The 14,301-nt window shown below is 36.3% G+C and overlaps 1 protein-coding gene across 2 annotated transcripts in view; it reads left to right on the top strand.

Annotated features, from left to right (window-relative positions):
• The window catches only part of LOC106869437 (CCA tRNA nucleotidyltransferase 1, mitochondrial), a 66,703-nt gene that overhangs the window by 24,668 nt on the left and 27,734 nt on the right, over positions 1-14,301 (top strand). For both annotated transcript variants that reach the window (XM_014915185.3, XM_014915184.3), the window contains one exon: positions 12,102-12,228. In XM_014915185.3, coding sequence (XP_014770671.1) covers positions 12,102-12,228 — 127 coding nt within the window. The remainder of the gene's footprint in view (positions 1-12,101; positions 12,229-14,301) is intronic.

Here is a 14,301-nt window from a genome sequence, read left to right as displayed (position 1 = left end):
TGATACAGATGCACAAGGCAAGCATTTTGGAGGCAGGGTGCATTAGTTGATACCATCAACTCTGGTACTTGACTGGTACTTTAATTTATCAACATTGGAGGGATGAAAAGCAGAGTTGATCCCAGCAGGATTTTTATCCAGAAAGTAAAGAGTTGAAAAAAAATACTTTAATAGTTCTGCCAGTTCACAGAACTTGAATGCAAAGATAAAAATAGCCTAGGTTTAGAGTAAAAAAGGGGTCAATGGTATTTGGATTGTTAGTGTGTCAGTGACAGATACATGTAGGAGGAGGCTGTAAATGAAAGTTGTACGAAGCTGTGAAAACAGCTTTGAGAAAGAATCTAACCAGGGCACCATAATGAGTGAAGTCCAAATTCTCTCTGGCTAATCATGCCAAAAATAGCTGTTTATAACACTATCACTGAAAGAACTGTCTAGAAATTATCATATAAATAGTTGGTTGAAATTGGGTTCTGCACACATGATAAACTCATGATACACATGCGATAAAAAATAATCCTGAAGTCAAACACCTTAGAGTGAAAGGTAAAGTTGACCGTGATGCAATTTGAACTTGGAACATAAAGTAGCAGAAGAAATATTGCGAAGCCTTTAATAATTCTCCCAGCTCGAGTAATATCAACTAAAATCAACCTTCATCATTTTATGTCTGGTACTTATTTTATCATACAGTTGACCCGACCCTTGCAGTATTTGAGCTCATAACTTTGAAAGATAAACTCAATGCTGCATAACATTTAGTCCAGCATGTAACCAACAAATATAGATTCATCACAAAAATTTCTCTGCTGTCTTTAACTAATGAATATTTATAGAAATCAGCATGTTTACTTTGATTCTGATCACTCTAAAATTATGGTTCTAACATTTGAACTAAGATTCATTTCTTAAAATTAGTATTGACACAAGGATCACTCACACTGTGCAGTACCATGATCAAGAGCCTTCTACAATACCCTCAGGCCTTGTGAGGGAATTTGGAAGATGGAAACTGAAAGAAACCTGTCATATTTGTATGTGTGTGCACATGTGCATACATGTGTGTTTGTGTTTATATCTGCACTTTACAAAAGTTATTAGCTATGGACAGTGTTGTTGTTGTTGTCACTCCACCTGTAAATAAATTGTCTGCTCACTTCATGCCTTCAAACCGGTGAAATAAAAAAAAAAATCTCTTAACTAGAAAATCAGATAACAGTCAGTGACAAGACAGACATCCAGTTGTAATACTATATCTCAATAATGTATTCCTCTAACCCATGCTAGTAGGAAAAATTAATGTAAAGTAAATGAAAGTGTTGAGCCAAACCAGTTTGAAATAAACAGCTCTTACTCTGTTACAAATCGTTCTTTAAATAATGATATTAAACCCTTGAGATTTATTCTAATGCCAGTTCTAACTAGTGCTGCTACTATTACTGAGACTGCCATCACTTTTAATATTCATCATCATTTAACGTCCGTTGTCCATGCTGGCATGGGTTGGATGGTTTGACCAGGGGTGGTAAGCTGAGGGGCTGCACCAGACTCAATCTGATTTGGTATGGCTTCTACAGCAGGATGCCCTTCTTAACACCAACCATTCCAAAAGTGTAATGGGTGCTTTTACATGCCACCAACATCAGCCACATTGCCTCCATGCTTTTTACATGCCACCATCACAGGTGCCAGTCACATGACACTAGCATTGGCCACATTTCCTCCATGAGTCCCAATGCACGAATGGTGCTTTTTATGTGTCAAATTTTGGGACAAGGCCAGTAGTTTTGGGGAAGAGACTAAGCTGGTTAAATCAAACACAGAACTCAACTAGTACTTATTTTATCGACCCTGAAAGGATAAAAGGCAAAGTCAACCTTGGCAGAATTTGAACTCAGAACATAGAGACGAACAAAATGCTGCTTAGCATTTTTCCCCCAGCATGCTAACGATTCTGCCAGATCACTGTCTTCATCACTACTAATATTAATACTACTGCTACTTTTCTTGCCATCACTACTACTACTACTATGATCTCACATTCTTTTTCCTCTCCTTATTTTCCTATTGTTCTCCTTCTTATTGAGCATAGACAGTCCAAGGAATTCCAGTTTCAATATATGTCTCTTTAATCCTAGATAAAGCATCTAGGAAATGGTTATTTTCTATCATGTGTAACTTGAGTATCAAAATTGACTCTGGCATGTGTGCATACATGCATGTATGTGCGTTTATGTGTGCGCATTTGTGTGTATGTGTGTGAGCTTCTCACTACAATATGTTTCTAAATGACAGTCTTATTTCTATTTTTCATTAGTCATATCTACAGACATAACCAATAGAAAAAAATGTAAATTAACTGAGTTTGTAGTTTTATCATTGATAAATAAACAAAACTGTTAATTATCCCATGTTAATTAACATAACAGTTAATGATTTCCATGTTGATAAACAATTTTGTAAGAAGCGTTACAGCTCTAATTAAAATTCATGAACCACTTAATGGTTATTATTAACAAAAACATCCAGTAATTGTTTTATTGATTAATTTTTTAGTTACTTTTCAAGCTGTCCACCATAATCTTGCAGAAATATTGGTGTCTGGGATATAGCTTTAAAATGGTTTCATTCCTTCTTTTTTTTCTCCCCCCACCCCACCCCTCTTGAAAGGAAAATCATAAGCCATCATAAAGTATACTTGCTTTGTCAGACTGCTTAATAAGTTGAATCTGAAGATATATTGTTAGAGGAAATCTGTGCTATTTTTAATGTATTGCCATTTAACATATATAATTTTTTCTTGAAGTCTGTCTTTCAGCTATTTTACACTCTTAACACTATTTTTTGATGATTGCTTAGTCCCAACATAATTTATGTGAAGGTTTGGTGCCACGTCACATGCACTCATGCCAGTGTTACATGGTATACACTTGTGCCAGTGCCATGTACAATGCACTTGTGCTGGTGTCACATAACATGCACTCGTGCCAGTACCACATGCTATGTGCTTGTAATGGTGTCATGTAAAATACACTCATGCTGGTGCCACATAAAATGCACTTGTGCCGGTGTCACGTAAAATGCATTTATACCAGTGCCACCTAAGATGCACTCATGTTGGTGCCATGTGAAATGCACTCATGCTGGTGCCACATATAAACCACCCAGCACACTCAGTAAAGTGGTTGGCTTTAGGAAGGGCATCCAGCCATTGTAACCAAACTAAAACAGATGATTAGAGTCTGGACAACTTTCCAACTGGCCAGCTGCAGGGAAAACACATGCTAAACAACAATGATGATGATGATGATGATGACGGTATCGTTTTCAAATAGCTTCTGACTTCATAATTTTTGTCTTGTCATCCTCTTTTCAAAGAGACATTCAAGACAACTAATTCTATCCTGACATAAAACCTCCCTCAATACTACGCCCCCCCCCACCCTCAGTTGAGGGGTCTTGTCTTGTGAGTTATTTGGTAACCTTATTTGTGTCAATACAATATAAAAAAGCACTCAGTACACTCTATAAAATGGTTGGCATTAGGAAGAGCATGGAAACCATGTCAAAGCAGTCCTCTGGCTCCTGTCAAACTGTCCAACCCATGCCAGCATGGAAAACAAACATTAAATGATGATGACGATGACGACAATAATGATGATTCTGGGTGACAGAATTTCTGGTTCATTAGAATCTAAAGATGAATTAAATCTGTACGCCTTTACCTTAATAAGTCAAAAACAGTAATCTATTCTGAGACATGTTGCATGTTCCAGTGCATTTCCCCTTACCACCAGCAATTTGGGTAAACATTACTTTTAAATTTATCAAATAATTATGTATCTTAAATAATTAAATAAATAATGAGGTTTTATGCCAATGAAATAGTGGTTGAGCATAATTAAAATATGACCTATATATTTGAAGTTTGTGCTTTTCTGCATTTTATTCTAAATATGATATATTTTAGTAAATCTAAAATTTTGCAGTTGTGGTTTAACTGTAAAATATCTGGCTAATTATCTTATCTTGTTAATGAATTTTATTTACCATAAGACCCACAAATTGGCAGAGTTGTTAGAGCATCAGAATGCCTCAGTATTTATTCCAGCTCCCTGCAGTTTAAGTTTAAATCCCACTTAATCTTACTTTTCCTTTTGCCTTGTAACACAGTCTGGCCAGAAGCATTGTGGTATGTGTTCTGACTCATTGCATTTCTGAGTTCTAATTCCACTTCTACCTACATGGGTGGTAGGACTAATCCATCACCTGATATAGCACAACCACCACCTAGCACCTTGGGTGCTTTTAGTAGAGCCTAGTCTGTTGCCAGCATTCAGGTCAGTTGTCCAGTTTGAAAATACCTTTCTCCCCTCTCTCTTTCCCCCTCCCTCCCACCAATCTCAGAGGTTCTAAAGAAAGGTCATTGGCACTGTTTTCTCTCCTTACTGACCAATAAAATAAAGAAAAACAACCTACAATTATCTTTATTTCAGAAATATGACAAGCATCCATAGTTTTTTGTTTATTATCTTCACTCTCTATCTCTTCCTGAAATCTTTATTTAAATATTGATATTTGTCTCACTACAAACTATGTTCAGACTAATTAAGCATCATTAGTAGGTTAAACATGAGTAAGTTAACTCCCCAGAATGACAGACTCTATCCTGTAGTCAATATATGCATTAACAAAAGTCCCTGATATTGCCATGTAAATGCTATCGACTCAATATTGATTAGAATATTAGTGAAGATTCTATCATTGATATATAAATGTCTTAGCTATATTATTGTAGTTGCCAAATTGTAACACTCTTTTATATTAAGATCTTTATCAATTCTGACACTGTTGAGAGCATCATTCTTGACCTGCTTTTCTTTATTATTGGAATGACCTTTCCATTAATCTTCACCTATATAGATTGATTTCAACATTCAGACACATGAGTCACCAGACAAAATATCGGATATTTTATCAGCTCATTTACATGTCTCTCTCTGTCTTCTTTGATACAAATTACTCTGTAATCTGTTCTATCTTCACACTGCTACTGTTTCCCTATCTTTCTCATTGTAAATCTCTAATATCTTCATTGTGCTACTGTCCTCCTACTTTTTTCACTGTAAATCTCTTATATCACCACAGTATTTCTGTCCTATCGTTATGAATGTAATCTGCCATATCAATTCAATGTTACTGTCTTCCCGTTAGACATTCTTCAATTTCATGATGACAGTTTTTGTTCTTGGCAACAGAAAACTGACTACATACCTTTCAAAACAGCCCTGAATCTCCTACCATCAAATGGGATTCTAGAATGAATAGTTTAAACATTTAAAATAAGATTAACCCTTTAGCATTTAAACTGGCCATATCCAGCCCAAATATTCTACCTGTTTTGTGTTCAAACCAATCAGATCCTGCCTCTCACACCTACCCTACAATGTTAATCTAAAAGTAAGTAATCACATCATTGAAATCTCAAAGCTATGAGATAAGATATGATTAATTGAAAGCAGTATGAATAAATAAGCATTACATTTGACAGAGTAATCCAAACACTAAAGGGTTAAAAGCATTTTTACTCCACAGGGTAAAATTTTAGTCATTTCTTTAACCCCTATTATTACTCATTGGTTGTACAGTTCCTCATGCTGACAAATTAGGTCCTTCTCTGATGGAATATCAAGTCCATGCATCATTGACTATGTCCTACTTTATAGATCAACAGATGTATACTAACAGAAATAATAAAAATTCAACATAAGAATTAGGAAATTATGTTTTGCAGCCTGGAAACAGCACTGTTATCAGTACGAGGAATTAGAAGTTTGGCTTGTGCTGACCAAATCCTTTACTTTTAGTACATGCTATACTAAAGCTTCAGTTGTATATTACACTTTATATTTTGCATAAATACTTTTTGTCAAAATATTTATTGTTACATCTTTTGTGAATTATTTACATTGTAACAGCTGTTCTACCTTTCTTTATTATAAGATATCAATCTCCTCAATGCTACTGTCCTTCTCTTTTTCTTGCTGTAATCTAGAACACATCCACACTAACACTTTTCTAGCTGTAATCTGTTGATATCTTCCCATTACTATTAACTTCCTATCTTTCTCATTGTAACCAGTTACATGTTGTTACTAGAAACACTACCATCAATATCTTCACATTGTGACAAAGTACTGTAAGATGACCTCAGGATACTGAACCTTTAAGAGAAGATGACAAAGGATCGGGATATCTGGCACCTCATTGTACTCAAAAAGAACTGTCCTCCACAGCAGAAGTGTTAAGGCTGCTCACCCTGATGAAGAGGATTGGCCTGCAAGAGTCTTGTGCCTGTGACATGTAAAAAGCATCCAGCACACACTGTAAAGTGGTTGGCATTAGGAAGGGCATCCAGGTGTAGAAACCAAGCCAAATCAGACTGGAACCTGGTGCAGCCCCCTAGCTTGTCAGCCCTAGTCAGACTGTCCAATCCATGCCAGCATGAAAAATGAACATTAAAAAAGGAGGAGGAGGAGGATGTTGATGGTGTTGTTGTTGTTCAGTTACTATCCTTGTTTTGCTTCTTTTATTCCCTTATAATTTTCCTTATTGATTGATTGTCTTATATTTGTTTTCCCCTCTGCTGTGTTCTTATCCTCTTCTAGTTCCTTTTGTCATATATGTCTAATATTTTGTGGTTTGGATTTGTGATGGCTTTTCTTCAGAACTTCACTTATTGCCGATGTAGTGTTGGTCTTTGTGGAGGAGTAATGATGCAAATTTTCCACTAAATCATTCAGAAAAAGCAAGGGGTCTTTAAGTTTTATAAAGCTGAATCTCAGCCAGCTATTTTTTGGCTTTTTGATTCTCTTCAAGAGCACCTTGAAGTTCATCATGACTCAATCACGGTCACCACCTACTTGTGTTCATGAAGATGTTCTTGTCTTTCATTTGTTTACATCGGTTTTTAACCATTTTTGTACTAAAACAATTAGTCTATTTTGGTGTGGTCTGTTGAGGGCATGCCATATATAGGATGCTTTGTACTTACCAACAGTATTTGACTGCATCATGTTGTTATAACTAGCAAATTCCAGTAGGTGCAATTCCCTCTCATTTGAAACGTCATTACATGAGGGGGGGCCAATGAAATTCCCCCCAGTCACCTTGGGTATTCTTCCCTACCTTCACATTCCAGTCATCCTGTATGATTGATAAGTATATCCTGTCTGTCTTAGTGATGACATCATGAAGCTCTTTACAGAAGTCTTTCATCATGAAGATCAACATGGTGCTCTATGCACCACAATGAAAAAGTTCATCATGGGGCAGAATTTGACTTGTAAAATTGAACAACAATAAAGCAACCAATGCAGTACACATACAAGACAGTGTTGGAGAATGGTTCCGTGCCATTGCAGGAGTCTATCAGAGCTGCTTCCTTTTGCCCACTGTTTTTATCATCTTTCTGGAATTGATTATGATCAATACTTTGGGAAACTATGTGGGTGTAGTCAGTATCAGAGTGGGGAGACATCACAAATTTAAAATTTGCTGATGATGTTGTTGGATCAGTTGGAAGATGAACAGAATGAATTAGTCTAGAACTTTGATACAGCTTCCACCAAATTTAGAATAGAAGTCAGTGATAGAAAAGAAAAACCAAATCTATGGCATGGTGCCATCTCAACAGATGTCTTGTACTAGGACAGAAACTAGTTAGTGTAGCAGTTCAACTACCTGGAAGTAAAAGATCAAGGCCTGAAATCCTTGCAAGAACTGCATAGACAATGACTACATTCACCAAACTCAAACCAATATGGAAAGGTAAGAACATCACTGAATAGTAAAATTACACTTTCCCTGCATGCATTGATACTTACCATTTTCCTGTATGCATGGGAGACATGGACTCTCACAGCAGAGATTCAGAGGAAGATACAGACAATGGAAATGAGATGCTACTGCAACATCTTAGTCATCATATACTTCAACCACAAATTATTGGATTCAAGACATCATCTAGCATCACAGAGCCTCTCATAAGGACCTTCTAAAATCAGTGAAGAAAAGAAAATTGAGATGGTATAGCATTTTACAAGATTCAGTGGTCTTGCAAAAACCATTCTTTAACTCTTTAGCAATCAGATTACACTGTTAAATGTATTCCTTATTTACTCACATTATTTTTAGTTAATCATGCATTATCTTGTAACTTTGAGATTTTGATGATGTAATTGTTGATTTTTAGAATGGTATTGTATAATATGTGTGAGAAGCTGGATATGGTTAGTTTGTACATAAAATGAGTTGAATTTTTGGCCAGATATGGCCAGTTTAAATGCTAAACAATTAAGGAACCATGGTAGGGAAGAGAAAAGGAGAGGCAGATAGAGGAAAAGACATAGGCAATACCAAGGAAAGGACAGGCAAACCATTAGCAGGAACCCATACTCCTCACATACAACTGTAGCAAATGGAAAAAAATTGGTGTACAGTATGTCACAATGGTGCCCCTACAACTCCATTAGAAGGTGAGCATCCATAACATGACTTATCTCCACATTGCTAATCTCTCTCTCTCCTGTAATATTTTATAGTTTCACGTACTACTGTCTGATCTTTTATCTTTTGTCTTTTGCTTGTTTCAGTCAATAGACTGCAGCCATGCTGGGACACTGCCTTCAAGAACTATTAGTCAAATGAATTGATCCCTGTACATTTTTTTTTAAGCCTGGTACATATTCTCTCAGTGTCTTTTGCTGAACCACTAATTTACAGGGACATAAACACACCAACACTGTTTGTCAAGCAGTGGGGGGGAACAAAGACACACACACACAAACCTGGAACCATGTGGTTGGCAAGCAAGCTCCCTACCACAGCCATGCCTGTGTCTTCCTAATTTTTTTGTTTAGTCTTTTATAGCTCCTTCTGTGTTCCCTTTTTCATCATAAATTCTTACATCTTCCCATTGCTACTACTCTCCTAATCTGTTTGATAGTCCTTCTCCTTTTGTGGAACATCAGATCCATGCACTGTTGGCAATGTCCTGTTTTGAGATTCCATGATACAAGATGAAACACTACTACTGTTACAAGGAATGGAATCAGGACTTTGGCAGTGAAAGAGCCCTTAGCCCTTAGAAAAATACTTGGTGTACTAAGAGTATTAAACTTTCATATTTACAGGGAGGTAAAGATATTAGTGTTATAGGGAAATAGAAAACTATTAATATGAATTGTGAAACTATTATCATCTAAAAACTCATCTTCTAATGTATGTGTGAGTGTGTGAGAAAGAGAGAGAGATCTGGTGAGAAGTTAGTATTTTGTTTGTTGAGAAGACAAGCTAGATTACAACATAAGTGGAAGAGACCCTTAAAAGTTTCTCTCTTAAAGTGACTTTTTATACATGCTATATTGAACAAGCATTTTACATTTTATCTGATATATAAATGGTCATTGCCCAACACTTTATTGCTGAATGTTTGTGAGATGTTTATAGCATAACAGTCCTACCTTTCCCATTACTGTGCCACTATTGTACCTTTTTCATCATAATCTGTGATATTCTACACGCACGTGCGCACACACACACACACACACACACACACACACACACACACACACACTGCTAATGCACTCCTGTATTTGTCTATATAATCAGACAGCAACATAACACTGTGGTGTTTACTATGAGAAATATAAGAAGACATAAGAGATTACACTGACAAAGGTTTCTGAAGGACATTACCATTGTGGTCATTAACAAATTAACGTTGTCAGTGTGGAGTTATAGCAGATTGTAATAATGAAGGTAGGATAATATAACTGAGAAGATATAACAAAGAATCAGTTACATCTCCACAGTGATACTATTCTCCTAATTTTGTCACTGTACTCTTATAACTCCTTGGGGCTACAGCTCCTCTACCTTCCCCATTGTAATCTGTTCTATTTCCATGGTGTTACTGTACACTAAGCTTTCACAATGTAATCTGTCATATCTCCACAGTACCACTCTCCCTTTACTTTTCTCATTTTAATGTCTTCTATCTCCCCAGAGCTTCTGTCTTACATACCTCTTCTATGATTTATTACATTCCTTATCCTTCCTTTCTCCTTGTAAACTGGGGCTGTATAATTCCACCCCACTTCTTTCTGCTGGGTATTTGGGTTAATGCCATCACCAGCATTGAGGTGCTGGACACAGTGTTCAAGCCCTGGATTAAGGAGGTGGCCCAAGAAAAGCTACCCTGTTATAAATCTCTTTTGTTCAATGAAAACTGAACTGTTGCTATTCAGACTAAGTATGTTATTGTGAAAGACAAATCATGTGAACTGATAAATGGGCCTTTTACAGTGTGCAGTACATAACTGAAACTGAAATAAATTTATTGAAACAAACATATACTGTACTAAAAAAAAGCAAGATGTTTTTAGAAAAATAGTATGCACATTCCACTAGATATTTTATAGAAACAGATTACGACAGAAACTGGTCTCATTGCCTCAATAACATCCTCAGTGCTATCATGAAATAGCCATGTGGAGGTGGTTTTCATTCATGTTGCTCATCACATCCTCTATGGCCATCATAGAACTGATGTTTGTTGTCCCTCTCAATGATGTTTTAGATGAAGTTGTCCAGGGGCTTCAAGTCTTTAGAGCTAAGGAGAACACATGTTAGGGTTCACGTGGTCATAGAAATTGTTGACAAACCACTCATGAGTTGTGAGGACCATATGGGAGGAAGCAAAGTTTTACTGGAATATATATAGTTTTTCTTGGGCCACCTCCTTAATCCAGGGCTTGAACACTGTGTCCAGCACCTCAATGCTGGTGATGACATTGATCCAAATAGCCAACAGAAAAGTGGCTATTTGGGACAATGTCATCACCTTATTGCTCATGATCTCTAGAAACTTCAGAAATGTACCTCTATGGGCTCAACACATAACAATTTATTTCTCCTGTCGAGCTTCTTGGTCAAACTTCCCATCAGAAAAGAATCTAGGCATGATGGGTTCCTTTGAGTGCTTGAGCTATCAATCAAACATTTTGAACAGAGTACACAGTTCTGTGTTTTACCAGACATGAACCTGCTCTCCTAATCTCATAAAACTTTACAAGATGTCTTCATGCACTACATGTATAATAGTGGGCTCCACCACCTCCAATTGTTCAGCAAGGCTCTCTTTGATTTGGTGAGGTTGTCATTGAAGATGGACAAACCCAGCCATCCTGATGTCTGATCACTGACAATGTTTCTTTTCCTTGGACACAGATGACACCCCCACCACCAGAGGCTGAGGATTTTAGATAAAAATATGCAAACTTTATACTGGAATTTTGCTAACTTGATATATTATAACATTACATGTCTTATAGATAAACTGAAGTGTGTGTTGTGTGAGAGCTCTTCTCAGAAAGTAGGTCTAAAACTTTGTCTTCAGGCCTAGTTAATTCTGAGTTAAAACTTAATATATTTCAGCAATATGTCTCTAACACTGTAAATACTACAATCAATGACTATCATAACACACAACTTGAACTAATTATATTACATTATAGTTTATCTGTTTCTTTTTATTGTTAGTTTTGCCATCTAAACTGATTAGGTTCCTAATAAATATGTTAGTAATTTGCTTTTATATTCCCTTCTTGCATTGACCTTAAATAGCCAAACTTAGCATTGTGGAATTAAATAAAGATTTATTCGTTAACATAAATTGGCTCAAATTCAACAAACTTCATTTGCTTCATTTTTGCTCCCTTTTCCTGGGTTTCTTCAGCCTCTATCAATTGCTGTACTCTTTTGTGGTTTCTTACACTTAGTAACTCATCTTAATGTCACTTTAATAACTAATTTCAACTCGGAGAATTAACTGAAAACATTATCTCACCAGAAGCTTTGAGTTAATCAATGTTAAAATATGAGATATTCTGAGAAAAATTAATGAGTTTATAATATTGATAATAAACTTTAAATTTTCAAGGACAAGATTTCTAGGTTAAAATACAATGGTACAATGGAAATTACATTTTATTAACATTTTATTTTTGTCAATTTTGTTTTATTATTTCATTCTGCAGACTTTGATGGTGTCTTATATGATTATGTCAGTGGTCAGGAAAACCTGAAAAGCAAAGTTGTGAGATTTGTTGATAATCCAGAAGATAGAATCCAGGAGGATTACCTCAGAATCCTTCGCTACTTCCGGTAAGGAATGTTTTTCTTTCTTACACATACACTTACACGTATATCTATATATTTATATACATTTACACACACACACACACACACACAATGTGCACAGATCAGCCTTCAAAGAGCTGAGTTATCTCAAATAGTTCTGGATTGTCTCCCTTGTTTAAGTTGGCAATGTCAAAATTTTAGCTTACTTCAGAGTAGTTAGAATATAAAACATGAAATAACTGAACCATCACTATAGTACGATTTAATAGAGGTGTGTGTGTGTTTGTAATGCTACAGTTACACTCTATCACTACTCTGTGATCATCATCATGTATAAATAATAAAGTATTACCACTAATTTAAGGACATAGACCATAATTTCACTGAAATGGAAACTTAAATAAATTTTAATAATTATAAAAATATAAACTCGATCATGGTATATGTATGAAAGTAATTTGAAAAATCTATAGTGTAGATTTTTTATGTTTTACCACTATTATTATTACAAACATATAATCAAGACAACAGTGTTAGAACTTTTAGGAAAACAATAGATGAAAGGTTTTTAGAAGAGCCTTTTAGCAAACATTCACCAGTAGAGAAGCCAGAACATCTGGGCTTCTCAAAAATTAAGGTGAGTGACCTCTTTTTTTTTCTTTCTCCAACTAGCATGACTGCTTAGGGTGGGGTGTGTGAATGTGTGTGGCCTGGGGTCAGCTTGGAAGCAAAGTCACTTGCTCAACAATCTCTGGTCACTTGATTTAGATATGACCAACATTAATGAGAGACCAGAATTTTCAGGAAGCATTCTTTAGCATCCATTTTCAAAGACTACAAGATATTCTCCTCTTGTAGTCTGTAAAGGCCAGGTGACAGTGTAGTAATGCTATTCCAGAAATCCTTAGATCTCAAGGTACAGGCAGTCTTCTTGGACCCAGACAGCAAGGTAATAGTTCTGGATATGAATGGCAGCAAAGGTGGCGCCTTTAGACTGCTGACTGTTTATGCCCCAACAGGGGCTGGAAGGCCAGATTTCTTCAGGAGTCTAGAAACATTCCTGGGAATGGTTTCACACTTGAGTACTAGTGAGGAACTGGAATAGTATTTTGGTTGAACAGAAGGACTGTGTGGGGTTAGTACATAGCAGCAAAAGGGGATGCAAAAGCCTTGGAAACCTGCTCAGAAACTTTCAGCTGTCTCACAAGTATCAATTGGATTTCCCTGTTGTGCCAGTGTGGACATGGAGCAACAACAGCAGGTCATCCAGATCATATCTAGAGTATTTGTTAAGTCAGCAGATAGGGATACTGTAGGTTGTTCATAATCCAAATTGGTCAGCTGCACAGAACCACAAATTTGTGATTTACACAGTCAGTTTAGATAAGACCTGGTTACTGGAAGCTGAACTTGTCCTGACCAACAAGACCACAGGGACCAAATTAGTGAACTTGTTAAGCTGTAGTTGATGGGGCAATTGCCAACAACCGGCAGTGGATTGCTCTGAAGAGGGTGATTAATGTAGAATCAATATTAACAAGGAGTTAACAATAGAAAGAAATAGATTTGAGGAAGACCTAATCAGCAAACAAGAAGAGGTGATTAGTACAGGCATCGCAACTGACATACTTGTGGTGAGAATGGCACTCAACCATTTCTTCAAGGTGAAACAGGAAGGCTGCATTGTCAGAGCTAATGCTCATTGGTTCAAAGACAAAGGAACTGAAGCTGTCTGATAGGTCCAAACAGTGGAAGTATACTCTATAAAGTAGTTGGTGTTAGGAAGGGCATCCAGCCATAGAAACCATGCCAAAACAGACATGGTACTTTGACAGCTCTTGAGCTTGCCAGCTCCTGTCGAGCCATCCAGCCTATGTTAGCATAGAAAACAGATGTTCAATGATGATGATTACGATGATATATATTTTATATTAAATATATATATATATATACAGTAATCCCTCACCATATCACGATTCACCTATTGCAGTTTATTATTTACATTTATGTCAATTCCCCTGTGTTGTTTTGCATTTCTAATACCATAAATATATACGAATTATAAAAAGAATAACAGAAAAATTTACAGTACAGTAC

The sequence above is a fragment of the Octopus bimaculoides genome, chromosome 11, assembly GCF_046866305.1.
Source record: "Octopus bimaculoides isolate indiv1 chromosome 11, ASM4686630v1, whole genome shotgun sequence".
NCBI classification, from domain to species: domain Eukaryota; kingdom Metazoa; phylum Mollusca; class Cephalopoda; order Octopoda; family Octopodidae; genus Octopus; species Octopus bimaculoides.
Note: the sequence above shows the minus strand (reverse complement) of the source record. Positions and strands in the feature narration are given on the sequence as shown.